Raw genomic sequence first — 21,521 nt, forward strand, 5'->3', positions numbered from 1 at the left:
CAAACACAGACATTTTTGAATCAGAATCAGCGGAATTCAGAAATTTATTTCAATTTCCACCCCTAATTAATTGCAAATGAGATTTATGTGAGACAAGCCAATTCATTCATTTAAAAGTCTATTTGTTTTCTAATAATTTGTGCCTAGCTAATTGCATATTTAATTTGTTAAATATTATACTATGTCTATTATAAACCATATATTATATTGTTTTCATTTTGAACCAGCAGTAAAATAGATTAACCTACTGCTTAATAATGATTGGCTTTACCACTCAATTTAATGCAAAGTTTGCGTGGCCTGGCAGCAGGGGTAGGCATGTTAATTAACAATTAGAAATTAACGACATTAAGCAGCTCCTTAATCAGCTTTTGTGTCCTAATACAACACAGGCTTACAGCTTATCTATATCAATCAGCTTTTCATCGATAAGCTAAAAGCAGCTTTTTTTTTTTTTTGTTTACTGAAAATTGAACCACTGAAGCAAGAGAGTACGGAAGGAAGTCTCTGTACAGATTTACAGATTCCCTGTGAGATTCCATTGGCTTACTATAAAAAATCTCTCTCTAAAATCCTAGCTAAGTTTTCTCTCTCTCACACATTGCACACACCAAGTGTAGGGTAAATAGGCAATGATGCCTCCATTCTCAATATTCTTGCTTCTCAATCACATCATCGGAGATTTTGTGGATCTATAATTAGGAATTTTGATCCGCATATTATAATGCAAATTTTTTAGTTTGTAAATTAATAAATAAATAAGAAATAATTGTACAAATAGAGTTTAATTGTTTTAAATAAAATAATTGGGCTACAACATCTATTTAAAATTCGGGGTAAATACATATAAATCCCCAAACACAAACATAAAGTGCGGATCAGTCCCTACAGACGTTTTATAGGCGTATCAGTCCCTAATGCAAAGTTTCACATGCAGTTTAGTCCCTAGAGGCAAGTGAAAATTCTAAAATACCCTTTACTTTAATCTGAAATTACATACTTTTTCATTTTCTCTCTCTTACTTTTCTCTTTCTTCTCTCTTTCCTCTTTCCTCTTTTTCTATGTCTCTTCTCTCTCTCCTTTTCTTGCCCGTTCCAATTCAATTTATGTTATTTTTCTTCAAACAACAAAGAAAAATGAACACGAAAATGCGCAAGAAAACAAACTCCTAAATCAATACAAATGAAGCAACAAGAACAAAGAAAATGAAGAACCAAGGTAGTAGAAGAAGAAAAAAACAAAAATAAAAGAGGAAAGATACCCATTTTCGAAGAATGGTGAAGGAGAAGAAATAAGATTTGACTTGTTTCCCCTAATCATTGACTCGGTTCCAATATCTGTTATTTTGTTGTTAGAGTTTGTAAAGATCATTTATTTATTGTCGATTTTGAACACTCTTCTCTTGGGTATTATTCTTCGGCGATATTAGCATGCTCCCAAAGCATTTTTAGTCCTAGCAAGGATTTGATGTATGATGTTTGATGACTTTGATATAGAAAATGGGAAAAAGGTTTATTGTATTATTCTTGGTGATGTTGTAGTATATGCCATATGCAATAGTGGTATTCCTGGTGCATTTGGATGGTGTTGAAAGAGAGTATTGGAAGTACTAGTAGTGAAACTTTATAGTGGGTTATATTTGATATAATTGTAATTATGTGTATGTAGTTGCAGGAATATGTCCTTTGTTATATAGCTAACAATACTATTGGTCAGCTCTACTCGTACTTTATATTGAAAACATTGTACCATATATTTTGATGAATTGTACTTACCTGTTGAAGTCATGGTACTATATTGTGTTATGAGTTGAGTTTATATGGTTGACTTGGCCACAAATTAATATAAATAATATAAGCGTCCCATACTAATGAACAACACATATTTTCTAGTTTATTTGAAGATACCGTGTCAATTCTAGACATGTACTTCACATGTGTATTCACTGTACTTACGTGTTTCACACATCGGACTATTGTTTGTGATGAATTAAGTTATACGGATTTTCATGACACTTTAATGATCAATTAGTATAGGAGATGCATAAATTATGTTTTAGATGTTTATGTTAAGGTTGGTGAGCATTATTGTTGCGTTTGGAGTACAAAATGCCATAAATATGTTGAATTTCATACATGATACCCATATAAGTGTACAAGATACCATAAATGTGTTGAATTTATTACATGATACTCATATAAGTGTATAAGGCTCATGCGTAGAGCTAAAATTGCCCTCAAATGTTCCCATAATCTATGTTGATCAACTCCTACATCATCTCATTTCATGTTAATAGTCTTAAAATGAAGAAATGCGTCTTAAAATGATATTATATTGATGCATTGGCCCCACAATAATATAAAGAATATAACAGTACAATATGAATGGACAACATATACTTTATGAATAAACTCACAATACTATATGCATGAATAACTCTAACTTTATCAGTTTATACATTGTACTTATTATGATTTGTGGAACAAAACATACTATATTTTGTGATAAATTGAGTTGAACCAATTTCCTTGACACTTTAATGATGAATTAGTATGGAAGATGCATAAATTATGTTTTAGATGAGTATTTTAAGTTTGGTGAACATTGGTGTTACGTTTCGAGTCCACAAATATATTTGATTTCCTATATGATATTCACATATAGTACAAGACTTGTATGTATGACTAGTATTTTTCTAAAATGTTACCATAATTGATGTTGATGGATTCCCACGTTATCTCATTTCATGTAATTAGTCATAAAATGAAGGGATGCCTCAGAAAATGAGTTTATATTGTTGCATTGGTTCCAAAATAATATCTATAAAGCAAGCGTACCATATAAATGGAGAACATCTACTTTTTCATTGAAAGAAGCATACTCTATGAATGGAAAACACGAGCATCGCTGGTGTAATGCATTCATTTCTATGTAGAATAAATTGTACCATAATTATAATGAATTGAATTATACCAATTTCATAATAAATTTAGTGATTAGTGAGTGTGGGAGGGACATAAAATAGATTTTAAGATTGATGAACAATGGTGTTGCGTTTAGTGTTCAAAATGCCTCAAAATGCCGACATGATACTCACTTAGACAACACGTACTTCACCACTGAACCAAATATACTTGATTCTAGACGTAAGCGTACTATGTTGACGCATTTATTCTACTACATGACAAGCAATACTAGTACTTTTCATCTCTTATTTCAACACCATCCAACCACACTAGCAATACTATTGTTGAATACGACATATACTACTGCAGTCACATAAAACACAAAATGTTTCAAAAAATAATACGAGAAGCGTTTTTCTCAGAACCTATATCAAACTATCAAACATCTTTTAAATATGTGACTAGAAAAAAAAAAATCAAATCTTGTTTCTTCCCCTTCATAATTCTTCGAGAATGGGTCTCTCTCCTCTTTTCATTTTGTTTTCTTCACGAGTTTTTTCTTGCGCCTTTTCATTTGTTGTTTAAAGAAAAATAACTGAAATTTGAGTTTTGAATTGGAACGGGGCAAGGAAAGAAAAAAGAAAAGAGAAAGAGAAAAAAGAGGAAAGAGAAAAGAGAAAATAAAGAAAAAAAGAAGAGAGAGAAACATTAAATGAAGAGAGAGACAGAGAGAGAAAAAAATAATATAATAATACAAACAAAGGGACTGAACTGCATGTGAAACTCTGCAGTAGGGACTGATCCGCCCATAAAACATCTGTAGGGACTGATCCGCGCTTTAAGTTTGTATTTGGGGATTTATCTATACTTACCCCTTAAAATTCTCCGATTCTTGTTATTGAGATCGATAATCTTGAAAATTTATAAGGGCATCTCCTGTCGAGAGGGGGCGGCTCCCCCGGGGCTCCCCTGACCCCAACCTAGACACGGCCACGGGCCGGTTCGGGCCGGTTCCGGGCCGGTTCGGACCGGTTCACGGTTCACATTTTCCGGAACCGGAACCGGCCCGTGGCGTGCACGGTTCACCGGGCCGGGTCGGCCCGCCGGTTCGGGCCGGTTCACGGGCCTATCCGGGCCGGTTCCGGGTCGGCCCGGAATTTTTGAATTTTTTTTTTTTTGTTTTTTTTGTTTTTTTTTTTTGAAATATTTAATGAATAAGTAAATTAAAAGAAATACTTTTAAATAGATAAAGGAAAAGGAAATAAATGAAAAATCAATTTAGAAGCACAAGTTTGAAATATTTGATGAATAAGTAAATTATAGGAAAAATTGGGGTGTGAGGGTATTTATAGGAAAAATTGGGGGGGTTTGGGGGTAAAAAAAATTCAAAAAAAAGCAAAATTGGGGTGTGAGGGTATTTATAGGAAAAATTGGGGGGGGAAAAAAATTCAAAAAAATTCAAAAAAAAGTAAATAACGGCCGGTTCACCGGGCCGGTTCACCCGGGCCGGTTCACCGGGCCGGTTCGGGCCGGTTCACCGGCCGTTATTCACTTTTTTTTGATTTTTTTTTTTTTTTTTTTTTTTTTTAAATCCGGGTGAACCGCCGGGCCGGCCCGGCGGTTCACGGTTCACCAAATCTAAGAACCGGGCCCGTCCCGGGTAGGACGGGCCGGTTCACGGTTCCGGGCCGGTTCACACGGTCAACGGGCCGGTTTGGGCCGTCAACGGGCCGGTTCGGGCCGGTTCCGGGCCCAAAACCGGCCCGTGGCCGTGTCTACCCCAACCTACTTCTCGTCCAATCGATCAAGCTCCTTCTTCCATTTTTTCCATCACCAGTACTCTAATAATAATAATAATAATAATAATAATAATAATAATAATAATAATAATAATAATTTCTTTTTTCTGGAACAATTTTTTTAAAACTATTCTTGTACATTGTAATATAATGACATGTAATGTTAATATAATTAATATAATTAATAGAATGTTTGCAATAAAATTATTATTTTAAATTAAAAAGATTGAATTAGATAAAAAGAAAACGAGAAAACTAAAATAAAATAAAAGAAACCAATAAAAAAAAGTGAAAATAAATAAAGAAAAAAGAAAGAAAGAAAAAGAGAAAACTAAAATAAATTGAAATAAACAAATTAAAAAAAAATACGAAAGGAAAAATAAATAAAGAAAAGAGAGAAAGAAACAAAATGAAAAAAAAAGAAAAAAAAAGAAAAAGAAAAGGGGGGATGGCCTAACGTGAAGAAAAAAAAAACGTGAAAGTCACGGAGGGAGGGGCGCGTGAGAGCCCATGACTTATGCCTGTGCTCATTTCACCAACCCCCTCCCCCAGCCCCATCCCCCTATCCACTAAACACACCAGCCCGGTCCTATCCAAACCCCTTCCGCTCTCGACCGGAGATGGCCTAATATTGGAGGTGAAATTGCGTTTTGATATTTTCCTAATGTAATTTGTAATATTCAATAATATGTGGGTTTTGTAACTTGATCTCGAATTAAACGTTACGGCTTGAAGGACGTGCCATATGCGCCTTATAAAATTTCACGGAATTGGTGCTTTGTCTATTCCAAATGAACGCTTTGATAACGTTAATTTGATGGTCTTGCATGCATTTGACCTCGAATCAAACGTTAATGTTTGAAGGAACGTGTGATGAAGTACTCAATAATAAAATTGGAAGGAATTGTTATTTGATCTTCTCGAATGTGCACTTTCGAACTTCAATAACATTAATTTGAGGGTGAATACCGTAATCCAAACTAAATGCTACTGTTTCTTTTCAAAAAATCAATTTTAATTTTTTATTTTTGAACTTTTTTTTTTTTCTGAATGTTTTTTGCTCCCACCGCTGACTTTTGAATAGTAATACTTTTGCGGTTGACGGTAAAATTACTGTAAACACAATAATATTACTGTCAACCACATCAACATTATTTTTTTTTTTGACTTTTTTTTATTTTGTTTTATTTGTTGACCAGTCAACGTAATCTTATATATAAAAGAAAGGGCTAAATACACTTTGCACCCTTAAACTATAGGGGTGGTAACACTTACCCCCTTAAAGTTACAAATGTAACACTTACCCCCCTCATTAATGAATTTAATGATAAAACTTTGACTTTGAATGATGTGGTATTTTTTCTTCCCAAATTGTCAACCGAAACATTTCACAAAGAAATCGTGAAGGAAAATAATCTAGAGATATGGAAGAAAATTTGACAGAGGCAAACGGAATAAAATGTCAAAAAAATACCCATATTATTTTGACATAATAATATGGATAATTCGTGCTACTCATGGGAAGGCCACAAAAGGATATTTATCTCATAATAATATGGAAAGTTGCACTTTACAAATAAACCAATCAAATGGTACTTATTTATAAAGGGGTCCAGACAATAAAAACTTTTATAATACAGTTCATACATGGACCAGAGGTTTGTAAAATACTAAAATAGCCCCTCACATTTTAATATGCTCTATTTCATCCTTTAATTTAATCTTACTTCAATTTGACCCAAAATTATTCAATTTTGACCTAAAACACAATTTTATGGACAATTTTTCGTCCGACACCGGCGTTGACTTTTTTTTTTTTTTTTTTTTTTGAATTTTTTTTCCTTTAACATCTTTTTGCCCTGTTTTCCTTTAATAATATTGTTGTGGTTGACAGTAATATTAACTATATTATTGTTAAACACAGTAAAATTAACTATATTACAGTTTAACACATTAATATTGCTTTATTAATCTCTAGCACAGTAATATTAACCAGTATTCCAAAAATCGGCCGAGGCGGCCGATTAATCGGTCTCCGAGGCGGAGGCGTTCCCAAACATTTACGATTTTAGTGTAAAGGGGTTTGAAAAATCGGTTTTTTCCATGAGGCGATTTTAGGCGGGTTGAGGCTGTCCAAGGCGGTCAAACCTTTAAGGCGGGTCAAACTTCGGGGCAAAATTCGGCTAAAATCGTTTATTTTTTCTTTTTTTTTTTCAAAAAAAAATGAGTTTATGCTTTATTTTATTTACGTTAACTGTTATTGTTAAAGAATTTAATGATGTATGCCAAAAAAGTTGAAGAATAAATTTAAATTCAAAAAATTTGCATTTTTATTTATATTTTATAAGGATATTTACGTATTATGATTTTATTATTATTAAACTTTTATTATATTATTAGGATATATACATGATGAAGATATAACTATGTTTCAATATCTTTTTATATATATTTTGAGTATTTATAAATAATATCTAGAAATATATTATATTAAATTTTAAAAATTGATTTATTCCGATTTTTCACCGATTAATCACTGCCGCACCATCGTGAGTCGGTGCCTAATCGCCTCCGACCCGATTACCGCTTTTTACAAACCTTAATATTAACACAACAACAAGTCATTATTATTGTGTAATAGAGTAATATTAATATGTTGGCCGTTCAACGAAGGTAAACATAATAAAAAAACAAAATGAATTAATATTACTATGGTTGAGAGTAATATTACTGTAACAACAGTAATATTAGTGTCAACCATAATAATATTATTACGTTACTCCGTATATAACTCAAACAAAAAAAAAATCCAAAAAATAATAATATTAATGTGGTTGACAGTAATATTATCGTGTTTACAATTATTTTACTGTCAACGACAGTAATATAATTACGTTGACTTGTCAACAAATCAGACAAATTTAAAAAAGAATAACAAAAAAATAATAATATTGTCGTTGACTCTAATTGTACTGTCAACGACAGTACAATTACATAAATGTACTGTCAACGACAGTACAATTACATAAATGTACTGTCAACGACAGTACAATTACGTTAATGTACTGTTAGTGACAGTATAATTACTGTCAATGACTTTAATTACTGTTAATGACAGCACAATTACGGTCAACGCTTAGCGGCAGACGTAAAAAAAAATCATTAAAAAAAGTCAACGCCGGAAACCGGTGGTAGAAAAAAAAGGCCAGAGGAAGAAAAAATCGAAAAGTCAACGCCAGAGACCGGCGGCAAAAAAATAATTTCTGAAAAACAAAAAGTTTAAAAAAAGTCGAAATTGGATTTTTGTGGTCAAAATTGATTAAATTGGGTTTACAATTAAGAATTGAGTGTAAAGGGTTTGGGGTAATTTTGTCATATACATTAATTTTTCTTTTATTTATAACACATATTAAAGGAATGAGCTTATTAGCGAAAGAGATATAACCCCTGAACCTAGAATAATAAAGACAGTTGGTCAATGACTTATGCACAAAAGCCCCTATGGATTATTCGTCGATATATGTCAAGTGTATTTGTAGTTGGACGCCATGCATTCAAAAAATGCTTTGATGATATATATCAAGGTTGTAAAAGGCGGGAATCGGACTCGATTCGGTTAGACAACACCTCACGATTAATCAGTGCGGCGGTGATTAATCGGCGATAAATTGGCGATAAATCGGTTTTTTTTAATTTAATGTAATATAATTTTATATATTATATATATATATATATATATATATATATATATATATATATATATCTTGACTTTATCCCCATCATTTGACATTTATATATCATAATCACATAATAAAATTTTAATAATAATAAGATCATAATATAATAAAAAAATTTACAAAATAAAAATAACACGAAAATCTTATGCATCTAAAATTATATTTGAAAATTGCAAGCATATATCATTAGGTCCCTTAAAAATAAAAATTAACATAACAAAATAAAACAATGCATAAACTTATTTCTAGTTAAAAGCCCAGCTTTTTTTTATTTATAAAAAAAAATAAAAAAATAAAAATCGATTTTTGAACGATTTTTGCCACCAAAGTTTGACCGTCTCGGACCGCCTAACCGCCTCGCAGGCAAAAATAAATTTTTAAGACTTTTACACTAAAATCGTAAAGGTTTTAGATCGCCCTCGCCCCCGCGTCGGAAACCGATTAATCAGCCGTCTCGACCGATTTTTAAAATACTAATATATATCATATATAAAAAAAGACGCATACACCGAACAAAGTTTATGTGCACAATTAGCTTGTGTTTTCATCAGCTAAGTATATCTTGAGTCCAGTCCCAGAACCTTTTGGTGTATTGAAATTCACCGGCAAAAAAGATTACAGAAATGATATTTTGGGTTCTACATCTTTTTTCCTTTTTTTTTTTTCTGGGTTTGGGGTATTTTGTTTTATTTGTAATTTGGAGTAGTTTTGTTGTTTCACCTAAGTCAACTGCATGTAAGGAGTGTTGTGCTATATAAAACACAACATTAGTGAATCCGCTAATTATTTTAATATGAGAGTTTTTTTCGGCTATTTGAAATTACACGAGGGGTATGTGCAATTAACTCTACAAAATAAAGCACCGTTGCATGCAAAAGAGAGTTGCACGTATCCATAACAAGTTTTAGTTTAAGGTGTTTGTAATCTTTTCCGCGAATCTTGGAGGATGTCTCGCATTCGATTAACGGGTAAACCTTAGGCATTGAATCAAATTTAGGAGAGATGAATACGGGAATCTATCTAGAACCGTAACACATTTATTCAATTAATAAAATTTATTGTCCCTATTTTCTTGTCTCGTAATTATACTTTGTAGACACGAAATTTGTGGCAAACACCCCTCTCAAATAGGGGTGGGAACGGGTCGGTTCGGTTCGGTTTTAGGCACAAACTGGAACCGGAACCGAAATGTTCGGTTCCTAAAGAACCAAAAATCAAACGGATCGGTTTCTTGCGGTTCGGTTCCGATCGGTTTCGGTTCGGTTTCCATTCCTTCTCGGTTCATAAAATTCTCGGTTCGGTTTCAATAATGGTTCGGTTTTGAGCTCATTTGGGCCCGAAAATCAGCCCAAAAAAGTTCAATAAATCAACTCAAAATTCAGAAATAAAAAAATCAATAAAAAACAAGCCCAAATGTATGCCCAAAATAGGCCCAAAAATCAATGAAATTCATTCAAGTATATATATATATATATATATATATATATACTTAATGAAACGACGTCGTATTGATGTCGGTTTGGTTCCCTACTTGGAAAACCGAATACGAACCGAAATTTTCGGTTCACATAAAATTGAAAACCGAGTATGCGGTTTATGCTTCGGTTCGGTTTTGTCGGTTTTCGGTTCCTCGGTTTTTTTTTTCTCACCCCTACTCTCAAACACAAAAGTTAACGAGCGGTCGAATATAATATTGAAGACATTAATATTAAGTTATACATTTCACTAACAATTAAATTATACATTTCACTAACAACTTAAACTTTTGGTTGAGATGGTCATTCAACATGGTATCAGAGCCAGACCAAACGAAAAGTCCTGAGTTTGAATCCCACCGCCACTCATTTCAAATATTTCAAGTGCAAGGCTTTGTCGATGGGGTTTCTCTCTGAATGAGAGGCGGTTTTCTCTCATAGTGGGAGGCGTTCGTTTGTTTTGTTCTCGGACAGGATTCCCCGTTCCTTCTCTCGATTGAACGGAATTTTTTTCCGCTTTTGCAGAGACCAGAATTTTGGATCGTGTGCTATACTTTTATCTTGATTTACTGACGTGTTTTGGTGGCTTTATTAGGGTTTATTTGTTAGGGTTTCGCCGCTCCTTTTTCGTTTATCTTTTATCTTTGCCTTCTCTTTTCTTATCAGCTAACCCTACTTTATCCGCTTCCTTTTTGCTTTCAGATCTGAAGTTGACAACGCTTCCTCGGACTCCTCATCTCGTAACTCACGACACCTTATCTATCTTCTCCTCTCATCATGGAAAGAATATCGGAATCCATGGCGAAAGGGCTTACTCTTACCGAAGAGGAAGATGATGGAATAACTATCCCTGAATCCCTCTCGGAGAATAGGGTTGGGGATCGAGGTCTCCAACTGGTTGGTCGGGTGGTCACTGCTAGAGAGATTTCGGCACATTCGATTAAATCAAATGTGATACGTATTCTGCAACCTGTTAAATCAGTTAACATCCACACGCTTGGGCCCAACAGATTCATCATTGGCTTCGAGCATAGGTTGGATTATCTACACGCCCTTTTCTGGACGCCCATGGTTGTTGGATAAAAATGCACTCATTTTCCATGAACTGGAGATAGAGTCAGACCTAATCTCAATGGATATTTACATGATGACCATTGTGATGAGAATTCACAATCTCCCAGTTTCAAAGAGAAACACACAGATGGCAACACAGATTTGCAGCAAGGTAGGCGAGTTAATCGAGGTTGTCAATTCAAAGCATATAGAGTTTGTTCAGTTTATGCGAGCGAAAGTTCGGATCAATGTGAATGATAGTCTCAAGCGTGGAATGAACTTGCACAGTCACGACGGCTCCAAAATTTGGCTAGCCTTTTCGTATGAAAGGCTGCCGAATTTCTGTTTTCTTTGTGGAAAAATTGGGCATGCTGAAAACCGTTGTCCTGCACGCTACGATGAGGGATTCATTGACCCTGGTGAGAACTTACCATATGGGACGTGGCTGCGAGCAACTAATTCTACCGAGGGATACAACGTGAGGAACCCTTTGAAACAGCTACATGCAAAAAATGGTCATGGAGCAGCCTCGGGCTCCCATTCTCACCAGAGGGGAATCCATATTTTTGACTTTGCTGCTCACAAGGATCACTCGGTGTCACAAGAATGTTATGCAAAAGAGAAGGAGAACAATATACCAATACTTTGGGACGATTTCACGCTGGTTAATAATTCAATTCAATTTCAGGCAGGTGGAGGCAAATCCATAGCCAATAGGAGGCCAACCACAATTATAAAAAAAGGCAGGAAGAACAAGGCCAATGAGTCGGGGCTTTTGGACAGAGTTTCAGCAGGGAAGAAACAAATGTTGTGCTTACATGACGAGGACCTTATTTCAACGGCGGAGACTGCGCGGCAGTCCCGCCGAGAACAATGAATTGCGTATTCTGGAATTGTCAAGGGCTCGGGGCGCCTTTGACAATTCACGTACTCGGAGACATTCTCCGAGTTCACAGGCCCCGGATTGTGTTTCTCTCGGAAACGAGGGCGACACTTCTTCGTATTGAGAGATTGAAAAAACAATGGAATCTTAACGGAGTTGGTGTGGAGAAGGTGGGACAATCTGGTGGGTTAGTTCTTTTTTGGCAGAAAGATTTAGCGGTTGACTTGATTAGTTACTCTAATAATCATATTGATGCAGAGGTTTTCGATGAAAACCAGAATAGCAAATGGAGAGTAACGGGTTTTTACGGATTTCCAGAACAGGGTCGTCGAAAGCTCTTGGGATCTGTTGCGTAGCTTGAGTGACCATCGTGATTTACCATGGATAGTGGGATGGGATTTTAATGAGATCCTCAGCAATAATGAAAAGATGGGGGGTCCACAAAAGCAGCCGTCCTATATTGAGCGGTTTCGAGAGGTTTTAGATGATTGCGGTTTGACGGATTTGGGCTACGAAGGCCCGCCCTTTACGTGGTCTAACAATAGGGTCTCACCGTACACGGTTTGATGTAGATTGGATAGAGTTTGTGCTAGTTCAGAATGGATTTCCAAATTTCCTCACGCTCGAGTTCACCACTTGAACTACTCGGGATCGGATCACGTTCCTATCAAACTTGTTCTTAGAGTACCGACTCGTGCTCGTATCTCGGGTAAGAAACGACCTTTTCGATTTGAGGCTACTTGGCTCCGAAGAGAGAATTGTGAGCAGATCATAGAGAATCAATGGAGGAAGAGCGTCGATGCAGGGTCGATGGAGTCGGTGATCTACAAAAACTCTGAGTGTCGTCTTGCGTTGATCCTATGGAGTAAACTAACGGTTCAGCAGCCAAGAAAGAAGATTAAAAGTCTTCACAAACGACTCCAATCTCTCCTATTGGCCGAACAAACAGTTGCTCGAAGGGAAGAAATTCGGGGTGTGAGAGCTGAGTTAGAACAAGCTTATGGAGACGATGACATGTACTGGCGCCAACGCAATCGAGTGCAATGGATTCAAGAAGGGGACAGGAATACGAGGTTTTTTCACTCCAAGGCCACTATCAGGAGACGTACAAATCGAGTGGATCGTCTTAAAGATACAGAGGGAATTTGGAAAGAGAAAGATGAGGACACTGAGAATATTATTTCTAATTATTTCGAGCACATCTTCAAGTCCACAAATCCGAGAGAGGATGAGATAGATGAGGTGTTGGCGAGTGTCGAGACCAGAATTTCCAGGGAAGCTAGTCAACTTCTGTCAAAGCCTTTTACTTCGAATGAGGTAACCCGAGCCATTTCTTAAATGGCTCCTCTTAAATCCCCGGGCCCGAATGGTTTACCCGTTGTTTTTTTCACTAAATATTGGCATTTGTTAGGGTCCGATGTTCTTTCTTGTGTGCTTGAATTCTTGAATCACCGCAAACTTCCCCCTGACCTTAATTCCACTTTTATTGTTTTAATCCCGAAGGTGAAAAAACCGGAAAAAAATACTGATTATCGACCTATAAGCCTTTGCAACGTTATTTATAAATTTGGGTCGAAAGTCTTAGCCAATCATCTAAAATTGGTCTTAAATGACTTGATCTCTCCTACTCAGTCTGCCTTCGTTCCAAAACGTTTAATTTCTGATAACGTTCTCGTTGCTTTTGAGATCAATCATTTCATTAAATTGAGCTCTAATATTAAAACTAATTACATGGCTATTAAATTGGACATTAGTAAGGCATACGATCGGATTGAATGGCTTTTTCTGCAAAAGATTTTTTCTCGTTTTGGAATCCCCTCTCGCTTTATTGATCTTATTATGTTGTGCATCACTACAGTCTCATTTTCGTTTTTATTTAATGGTACGCAGTTTGGCGGTGTTGTTCCCTCGAGAGGGCTTCGGCAGGGCGACCCCCTCTCCCCATACCTGTTTATCTGTTGTGCTGAGGCTCTTATTGCAATGATTGCAAATGCCACTGTTAGAGGAGAATTCCAAGGTGTCCGTGTCGCCCAAACAACTCCGATGGTGTCTAGCTTGTGCTTTGCCGACGACACTCTTATTTTCGGGCATGCTACTGAGGAATATGCAGTTGCTTTGAAAGAAATTCTCGTCAAGTATGCCAGAGTATCCGGGCAGGAGATTAATCATCAGAAATCTACGATGACTTTTAGTCCGACTACCCAACTCTCCCGGAGAAATGCCATTAACCAAATCCTAGGCTTCCGAATTGTGGACCATCATGACAAATATTTGGGGATGCCGGCGTCCGTTGGAAAAACCAAAAAAGAGATATTTGCTTATTTACGAGACCTTGTGTGGTTGAAGATCAAGGGTGGGGGGAGAAACAACTCTCCAAAGCGGGCAAGGAAGTTTTGATCAAAGCAGTTCTACAGGCTATCCCGACTTACGTGATGAGCTGTTTTCTTCTCCCCGAAGGACTTATTCAGGAAATTGAAATGACAATCAGACGATTTTGGTGGGGGAATGGAGAGAATAAGGGCATGGTCTGGTTGTCGTGGGGGGAGATGTGCAAAGCTAAGGAACTTGGAGGATTGGGATTTCGAGACTTGAAAGCCTTCAATTTTGCGTTGCTTGTGAAACAAGCGTGGAGGATTTTCACTAATCCAGATCTGTTGTTGTCAAAGATTATCTATGCCAGGTATTTTCCGAATGGCTATCTCTTTAACGCAAACGTGGGATTTCGACCATCCGCCACTTGGAGAAGCATTTGGAAGGTTATTCCGTTTTTGAAGATGGGCCTCCGTAGAAGAATTGGAAATGGTCTCGACACATCTATATGGGGTGATCCATGGCTTCGAGAGGGAGGGGGGTTTAAGATTTTCACCAAGCGTGAAGTAATTTGGCTTTTCCGGATAGGGTCTCAGATATAATCGAGTCGAATACAAATTCTTGGAATTTGCAGCTGATAAATGATGTTTTTTGGCCAGTGGACGTCGAACGTATCTTGGCTATTCCGGTGGGCAACGGGTATGCGAAGGACATTTGGGTTTGGCATTTTTCAAGAAATGGTCGATTCTCGGTGAGATCGTGTTACCATAGGGTTCTTTCTCATTTGTCCGACCTAGTGAATTAACGACGAGGCAGAAACGGCTCAAGTAGTGGGGCAGGAATTTGTAAATGGCCTGTTATATGGAGTCTCCCTATTCCTCCAAAAATCTGGTTGTTTATTTGGCGCCTGTGTCGGGGTATTTTGCCAACTAAAGTCGAGTTATTTAGACGGAAGATCGTTGCCTCACCATGGTGCGGTCGGTGCAATAGCGAAGAAGAATCTGCCATGCATGTTATTTTGCAATGCCGAGGAATGGAAGCTATTTGGAACTTACCCATTTTCGATGCTTTGCACCATGTTGACACTTCGTCCATGTGGAATTGGTTTGTTGACGTTCAAAAATTATTAGGGACAGACGAGTTTCTTGTTGCAATGGTTTTGGCGTGGAAAGCGTGGGATCGACGAAATAAGGAAATCAAAAGAGAAGAAGCGCTCCACGTGAATGAAATGGTGAGTTGGTGTAAGGTTTATCTTGCTTCTTTTAAGAGTGCTCAGCTCCAGCCGAATTCACAGATGCAGACCGTTCACCCCAGCGAGTGGATTCCACCGTCGCATGGTCGTGTCAAGGTGAATTTTGACGCAGCTCTACCACGAGGGCAACAATGGATCTCAGTCTCAGCTGTTGCTAGGAACGAGGTTGGTCGATGCATTGGTTGGAAGGTTGTCAAGATTCGTGGCAATTTTCAACCGGTGGAGAGGAAAGCTTTGGCGGCACTCAAAGCCATTTCCATGGCCAAGGATAGAGGCTGGTCTGATATTGTCATCGAGGGGGATTGTCTTCCAATTATTAAAGCTCTTCGCGAAGGAGAGAATGAGGCTGCTGACTTCGGGGCTGTTGTGGAAGATTGCCGACAAATGGCTCTAGAATTTCAATATTGCTCTTTTAATTTCACGAAGCGGTCGGGTAATAAATTAGCCCACGCTATTGCTCAGATTCCTTGTAATAACGTGGTGGAGGATCTTGTTCTCCCACCTAATTTGGCGTATATTGCCTAATAAAGTGCGTTGTTTCTAAAAAAAAAAAAAAAGTGCAAGGCTTTAAATGTAATTCTCCTATACTTGAATGGGCGCATTGGAGATATTAATATTAAATCGAAATGTTTATTGTTTCAAGTATAATAGAATTAAAAACAAGAATTCATCATTCGTTATATAATTTTTGCCTTTTTACGTTATTGCATCCATTCTGAAATAAAGTAGCAGAGGTGTTAACCAATACTTCACAAACAGCATTAATTTAATACAAGTTTGTAAACAATTAACCAAATTGAGACCCTCTAGCTAATTGTTTATCATCGGCCGGTTATATATGTATGTATTCTATATTACATGCCTGTAAACTGTCTATTTAGTAATTAGTTGTATTATATGTAACACGGTTCCGCGTTTTGAATACTTTTGTGTCCGATGCTCGAGAACACCTGCTGGATACTTTATGGATCATTTCGCAATTTCTAAGAAGTTAGAGACATATTTGAATAGCAAAATTTTAAATAATTTTTTTTGCTTCCTTAACTATTTGCATGACTTAATGATCGAGTGCAAATTGATACTTGGTAGTAAAATATATTTTGAATATGTTTGTATGAAAAAAAATATATATTATATATAAATAAAAGTTTATATAGCATATTTATAAATACATCTCTATATTTTTAATATTTACACGTTTACCCTAAGCTTCCGTATCCCTTTTCTGGAACATGCCGTTTCACCGTGTCCGTTTCCCCGTATTGTTGTTTCTGTGTCCGTGCTACATAGGCTGTATTACAACCATAAAATACGTGTAATATATATATTGGAATCTAAGTCATTTATCTAAGGATGAATCCATACACCTGAATGCTAGGACTGCAGTTTGACTGATTCAACTCCAGTTTTTGCATCTTTTTCTGTTGACCTTATGTGTGCAAATGTTAAACAATATTTCGGTGGGTGTGATTATAAATTTGTTTTGTTGCCGCCTGAAATTTAAGCATACTAGTCAATTTTGTCTAGTTATAAAATCTCTCTCTCTCTCTCTCTCTCTCTCTCTCTCTCTCTCTCTCTCTCTCACACACACACACACACACACGCACACACACACACATATATATATATATAGATCATAATTTGGTTATAGTTGTAGCAATATCAGGCCATTTAACTTCATGGAAATAAATAGTGGAGAGCCATCACTAAATGGGAGTATGAAACACAAGTATACAATGAAGGTACTATTATATATACTTACTCATATATATATGTATGCAGCATAATTATACACTTACTTTTATTTTGTTTTGTGTTTCTAACAATTGATTCAAAATTAACTTCAATTACTAGGAAGAAGGCGCAAATTCAAATCTAGTTTCAAATGGATGTGTCGATTACAAAGGCGCGATTGCAGATAAACAGGCAACCGGAGGATGGAAAGCCTCCCCTTTCATCATAGGTTCCTTAATTAAATTTCTATACTTGACAACATAATACTTAATCTCTTGATCCATCTTATAATAAGTATTATCTAATTAAACCAAACAAAATCAATTTTGTGTTTTTTTTGGGGGTGTAGTGAACGAGGTGGCAGAGAGGTTGGCATTCTTTGCGATAGCTGTAAACATGGTGGCGTACCTGGTGCGGGAGATGCACCAGTCTCTACCCGATGCAGCCACACACGTCACCGATTGGATTGGAGCCGCCTATGTTCTTACATTGTTCGGAGCTTTTCTAGCAGATGCTTATTTGGGCCGCTTTCGTACCATCATTATCTTCTCTTGTATCTATGCTGTCGTAAGATTTTCATGCTCTACCTCAAAATAATTTCCACAAATCTCGCACAAAAAAGTTTCGATTCTTCTAATTATGGCCTTACTATATGTCGTCGTGATTAATTAAATAACTGGACATTATTTTGTGCTTAGTTAAATAATAAAATTTCGACAAATCCCAAAAAAATTATATTTCTCCTAAGGCTTCACCGTATATCATGATTAATTAAATAATTGAACCTAACGAATGACCCCTAAGAGCTTACTATTTATGGGCGTATGCGCTAAACAAATGTATTGGTAGGGCGGCTTATGCCAATAAAAGTAACATGGGGAGTTTGTACTTTGTAGCATTCGATGTAAATGTACTAAGGTCCCGTTTGGTTGCTAAGATAATCCATGATTAACTAAATAGTTGGATTTAATTTGATGTTTGGTATCTCCGATAAATTGCTGGGTCGACCCGTCAAAATTATATAATCATGGCTTATGTTGTCTTCTAGTGAATTTTTTTTGTTGGACGTCGCGAGCTTCAATAAAATAATTGGGTTTCATTAAATTAATCTTATCTTAGCTAATCTTATCACTAGTAGAAAAAGACTTTTTACTACGACCATTAATCGTAGCACAAGGTATCAAATTCGCAGCAAAAAGGCTTTTGCTGCGCATTTGCCCCGTAGCATATACGGGCGTGACAAAAATTTTGCTACGGTAAATGGCCGTACCAAATGTTTTTTTGCTACGATAAATCATAGTATTTACTACGACTTCAAAATTATCTCGTAGTAAAAAATACCATTTGCTGCGGCTTTTTACCGTAACAAAAAAATTCGTAGTAAAAAGCAATTATTTTACTAGTGTATCTTGCCAATCAAATATGGCCTAAATGTAATAAACTCCGGAATATTACTGTATTAAACCATCTATCCAACTACACAATATGGCCCTAGTATACGATTGTGAGCATCTTATCTTGTCTAATCCCATCGTGCTAGACGAAATACGCACTTAATGAAGGATTTGGTTTATATATGCAACAAGAATCTCACTCATACGTTTTTTTTTTCCTTCTTCAAGGGTATGGTGTTACTAACACTCTCGGCATCGATAGATAGCTTAAGGCCACCTCAATGCATCAAGAAACCCTGCATTCCGGCATCAAACGGCCAAAAGAGCTTCCTATACTGCGCGTTGGCCCTTATAGCCCTAGGAACCGGCGGCATCAAGCCGTGCGTTTCCACATTCGGAGCGGACCAATTCGACGAATCGGATCCAACCGAAGCCCAAAAGAAGTACGCGTTTTTCAATTGGTTCTTCTTTGCTATAAACATGGGTGCCCTTTTAGGGATCACCATTTTGGTGTACATACAAGTTGAGTTCGGGTGGGTTTGGGGATTCGGTGTACCGACGGCTTTGATGATTGTTTCTGCTTTCATCTTGGCCGCCGGTTTTTTCAAGTATCGGTACCAAAAGCCGATGGGAAGCGCTTTTACGAGATTTATTCAAGTCGTGGTGGTTGCTTTGAGGAATCATGTGAAGGGTGTTGAGGTGGGGAGGGGAGGTGAGCTTTATGAGGTTAGGACAAGAGAATCTGATATTGTTGGTGCAAGAAAACTCCCTCACACGAATCAATATAGGTAAGTATTTCATAATTACAAGTTCAATATTATTATTTTTTTTTTGGTTTTCAATTCTTATTTATAGTTAAATCAGAAAAGATGGTGATCTAGTAAAGCAAAATGGGTTTGTCTATAGGGGTAGAAATTGGAACCAAGTTCGTCGAATTGTGCAGATTCCAATAAAAAAGTTAGTAATCAATTGGAACAATATGTAACATATTGCTTTTCGAATTCCGAAAATTCAAATTTCCGATCTATTTTTAGTTTCCATAAACATCTTCAAAAGTTCAAATTAAGATATAATGCTACTTTTGTCCTTTTGTAGTGTCTGCACAGATTCAGAAAACCAATAAATATGTATCATAAAAAAAGAAAAAAGAAAACAAGAAAGTCACTAATATATTCTTGGGATTATTATTTCATGTGTTTCATAATAACTGTCTTTGTTTAAAAATATTTGGTTCCATATTATCAGTCACTTTATATTTCCAATACTGCATTAATTACTTAATTTCTAATTTATACCCTTATTAACTCTTTCTAATACTAACCTCTAAAAAAACAACTCTTTATAATCCTCTTTTTTTAATTTATTTCTCTCACTTATTAATTATAAGATAAGGTTATTTCAGTCTAAAAACATACATTTTTATAAAATCAAGACACATTTAATGAAATCTTTAATCCACATGCAAAGCTAAAAACAACTATTAAAAGGGAACGGAGAGAGTATTTTTCAACTAATTATCTATCAATTAATTAAGTGTGATTAATGCATTATTGAAAGTCCAAAGTGACAAATAATTTGGAAACAAATATATTTTCATGCGACAAATATTTTGGGATGGATGGACCATTTTTTATTTTACATTATAGAAGAAGAAAAAATCCAATTTTGGCTGTTTCTGATTTTGGAAAAAAAGAAAAAGAAAAAAGCATTCCAAATTTCAAATTTTCGCCTTCCGATATACCATTTTTTTTTAAATTAAATATAGTTTTTCATTTTTTAAAAAAACCTTAAAAAATGTTAATTTCGATTCGATCAGTCGAATATGTATCATACTTCCTTTATTTATTATTATTTTTTAAATTGTAAATCCCTAAATATTCTCTAATTATTTTATTCTCCGACAAAGCAGATTCTTGGACAAAGCAGCTGTAATAACAAACCCCGAAAGCAACAACCCAAAGAACCGATGGAGATTGTGCACAGTAACACAAGTCGAAGAATTCAAATCCTTCGTCAGAATCCTCCCCATATGGGCATCCACCATCGCCCTCGCCATCTCCTTCTCTCAGCTCTCCACCTTCTTCATCGCCCAAGCCGCCACCACCCGCCGCCACCTCGGCGGCAGCTTCGAGATTCCGGCGGGCTCAACCCCCGTCTTCAGCGCCGTCAACGCCCTCCTCCTAATCCCCCTCTACGAAAAGCTCGCCGTCCCCTTCCTCCGCTCCCGTACCGGCCACCCACGTGGCATCACCTCGTTGCAGCGCATGGGGATCGGCCTCTTCGTCTCGATCCTCGCCATGCTCTCCGCCGCCTTGGTTGAGAAGAAGCGTCGGGATTCATTTCATTCGAGCTCCGACGACGACGACCGCCGCCGCCGACTGAGTGTTTTCTGGCTCTTCCCGCAGTTTTTTCTGATGGGTGCGGCGGAGGTTTTCACGTACGTGGGGCAGCTGGAGTTTTTCTACGACGAGGCGACTGACGGTACGAGGAGTATAAGCAGTGCGATGTTCTTGAGTGAGATTGGGATCGGGAGTTGGCTGAGCACCGCCATTGTTAAGGTGGTGGAGAGAGCTTCCGGCGGGGGGGAGGGGAAGGGGTGGCTGAGGGATGATCTTAATGTTAGCCGGCTTGATTGTTTTTACTGGATTCTTACGGGGATTAATGGGGTCAATTTCTTGGTGTACTTGGTTGTTGCGCGGCGGTTTAAGGGCAGGAGCGGCGGCGGTGGTGGTGGGAGTGTGGCCGATGAGAATGCGGCGGTGGAATTGGCTGCTCCTGGGAACGTGGTGGGAGATGACGAGGAGTTTCGCAGTGTGGCTATCTAGCTAAATCGAAATTTTCATGTAATAAAGTCGTTTATTATTTTTTAATTAGTTTTGGTGAATTCAGTTTGTCTTGTTTTCTTGGATTCTTTCTTTGCAATTATAAGTTTTAACTATTATCCAGTTATTTATATTGGGAGATTTGCATCGCAGATT

At 36.9% G+C, this 21,521-nt stretch overlaps 3 protein-coding genes across 3 annotated transcripts; all 3 read left to right on the forward strand.

Annotated features, from left to right (window-relative positions):
• Nucleotides 1–11,843: 11,843 nt before the first annotated feature.
• On the forward strand, nucleotides 11,844–14,765 carry LOC105971242 (uncharacterized). Its single transcript, XM_012996093.1, has 4 exons — nucleotides 11,844–12,205; nucleotides 12,426–13,170; nucleotides 13,744–14,044; nucleotides 14,200–14,765. The coding sequence occupies exons 1-4, from the start codon at nucleotides 11,844–11,846 to the stop codon at nucleotides 14,763–14,765; spliced, it is 1,974 nt and encodes a 657-aa protein (XP_012851547.1).
• A 431-nt stretch (nucleotides 14,766–15,196) lies between these two features.
• On the forward strand, nucleotides 15,197–15,940 carry LOC105971241 (uncharacterized). Its single transcript, XM_012996092.1, has one exon. The coding sequence runs from the start codon at nucleotides 15,197–15,199 to the stop codon at nucleotides 15,938–15,940; it is 744 nt and encodes a 247-aa protein (XP_012851546.1).
• Nucleotides 15,941–17,151: 1,211 nt separating this feature from the next.
• Nucleotides 17,152–21,457, forward strand: LOC105971240 (protein NRT1/ PTR FAMILY 8.1-like). The gene is made up of 5 exons (XM_012996091.2): nucleotides 17,152–17,157; nucleotides 17,270–17,378; nucleotides 17,499–17,716; nucleotides 18,772–19,331; nucleotides 20,453–21,457. Exons 1-5 carry the CDS (start codon nucleotides 17,152–17,154, stop codon nucleotides 21,366–21,368), a joined length of 1,809 nt encoding a protein of 602 aa, XP_012851545.2. The 3' UTR covers nucleotides 21,369–21,457.
• Nucleotides 21,458–21,521: the final 64 nt, after the last annotated feature.

Source organism: Erythranthe guttata, chromosome 3 (genome assembly GCF_056151865.1).
Source record: "Erythranthe guttata isolate IM_541 chromosome 3, IM_541, whole genome shotgun sequence".
Lineage (NCBI taxonomy): Eukaryota > Viridiplantae > Streptophyta > Magnoliopsida > Lamiales > Phrymaceae > Erythranthe > Erythranthe guttata.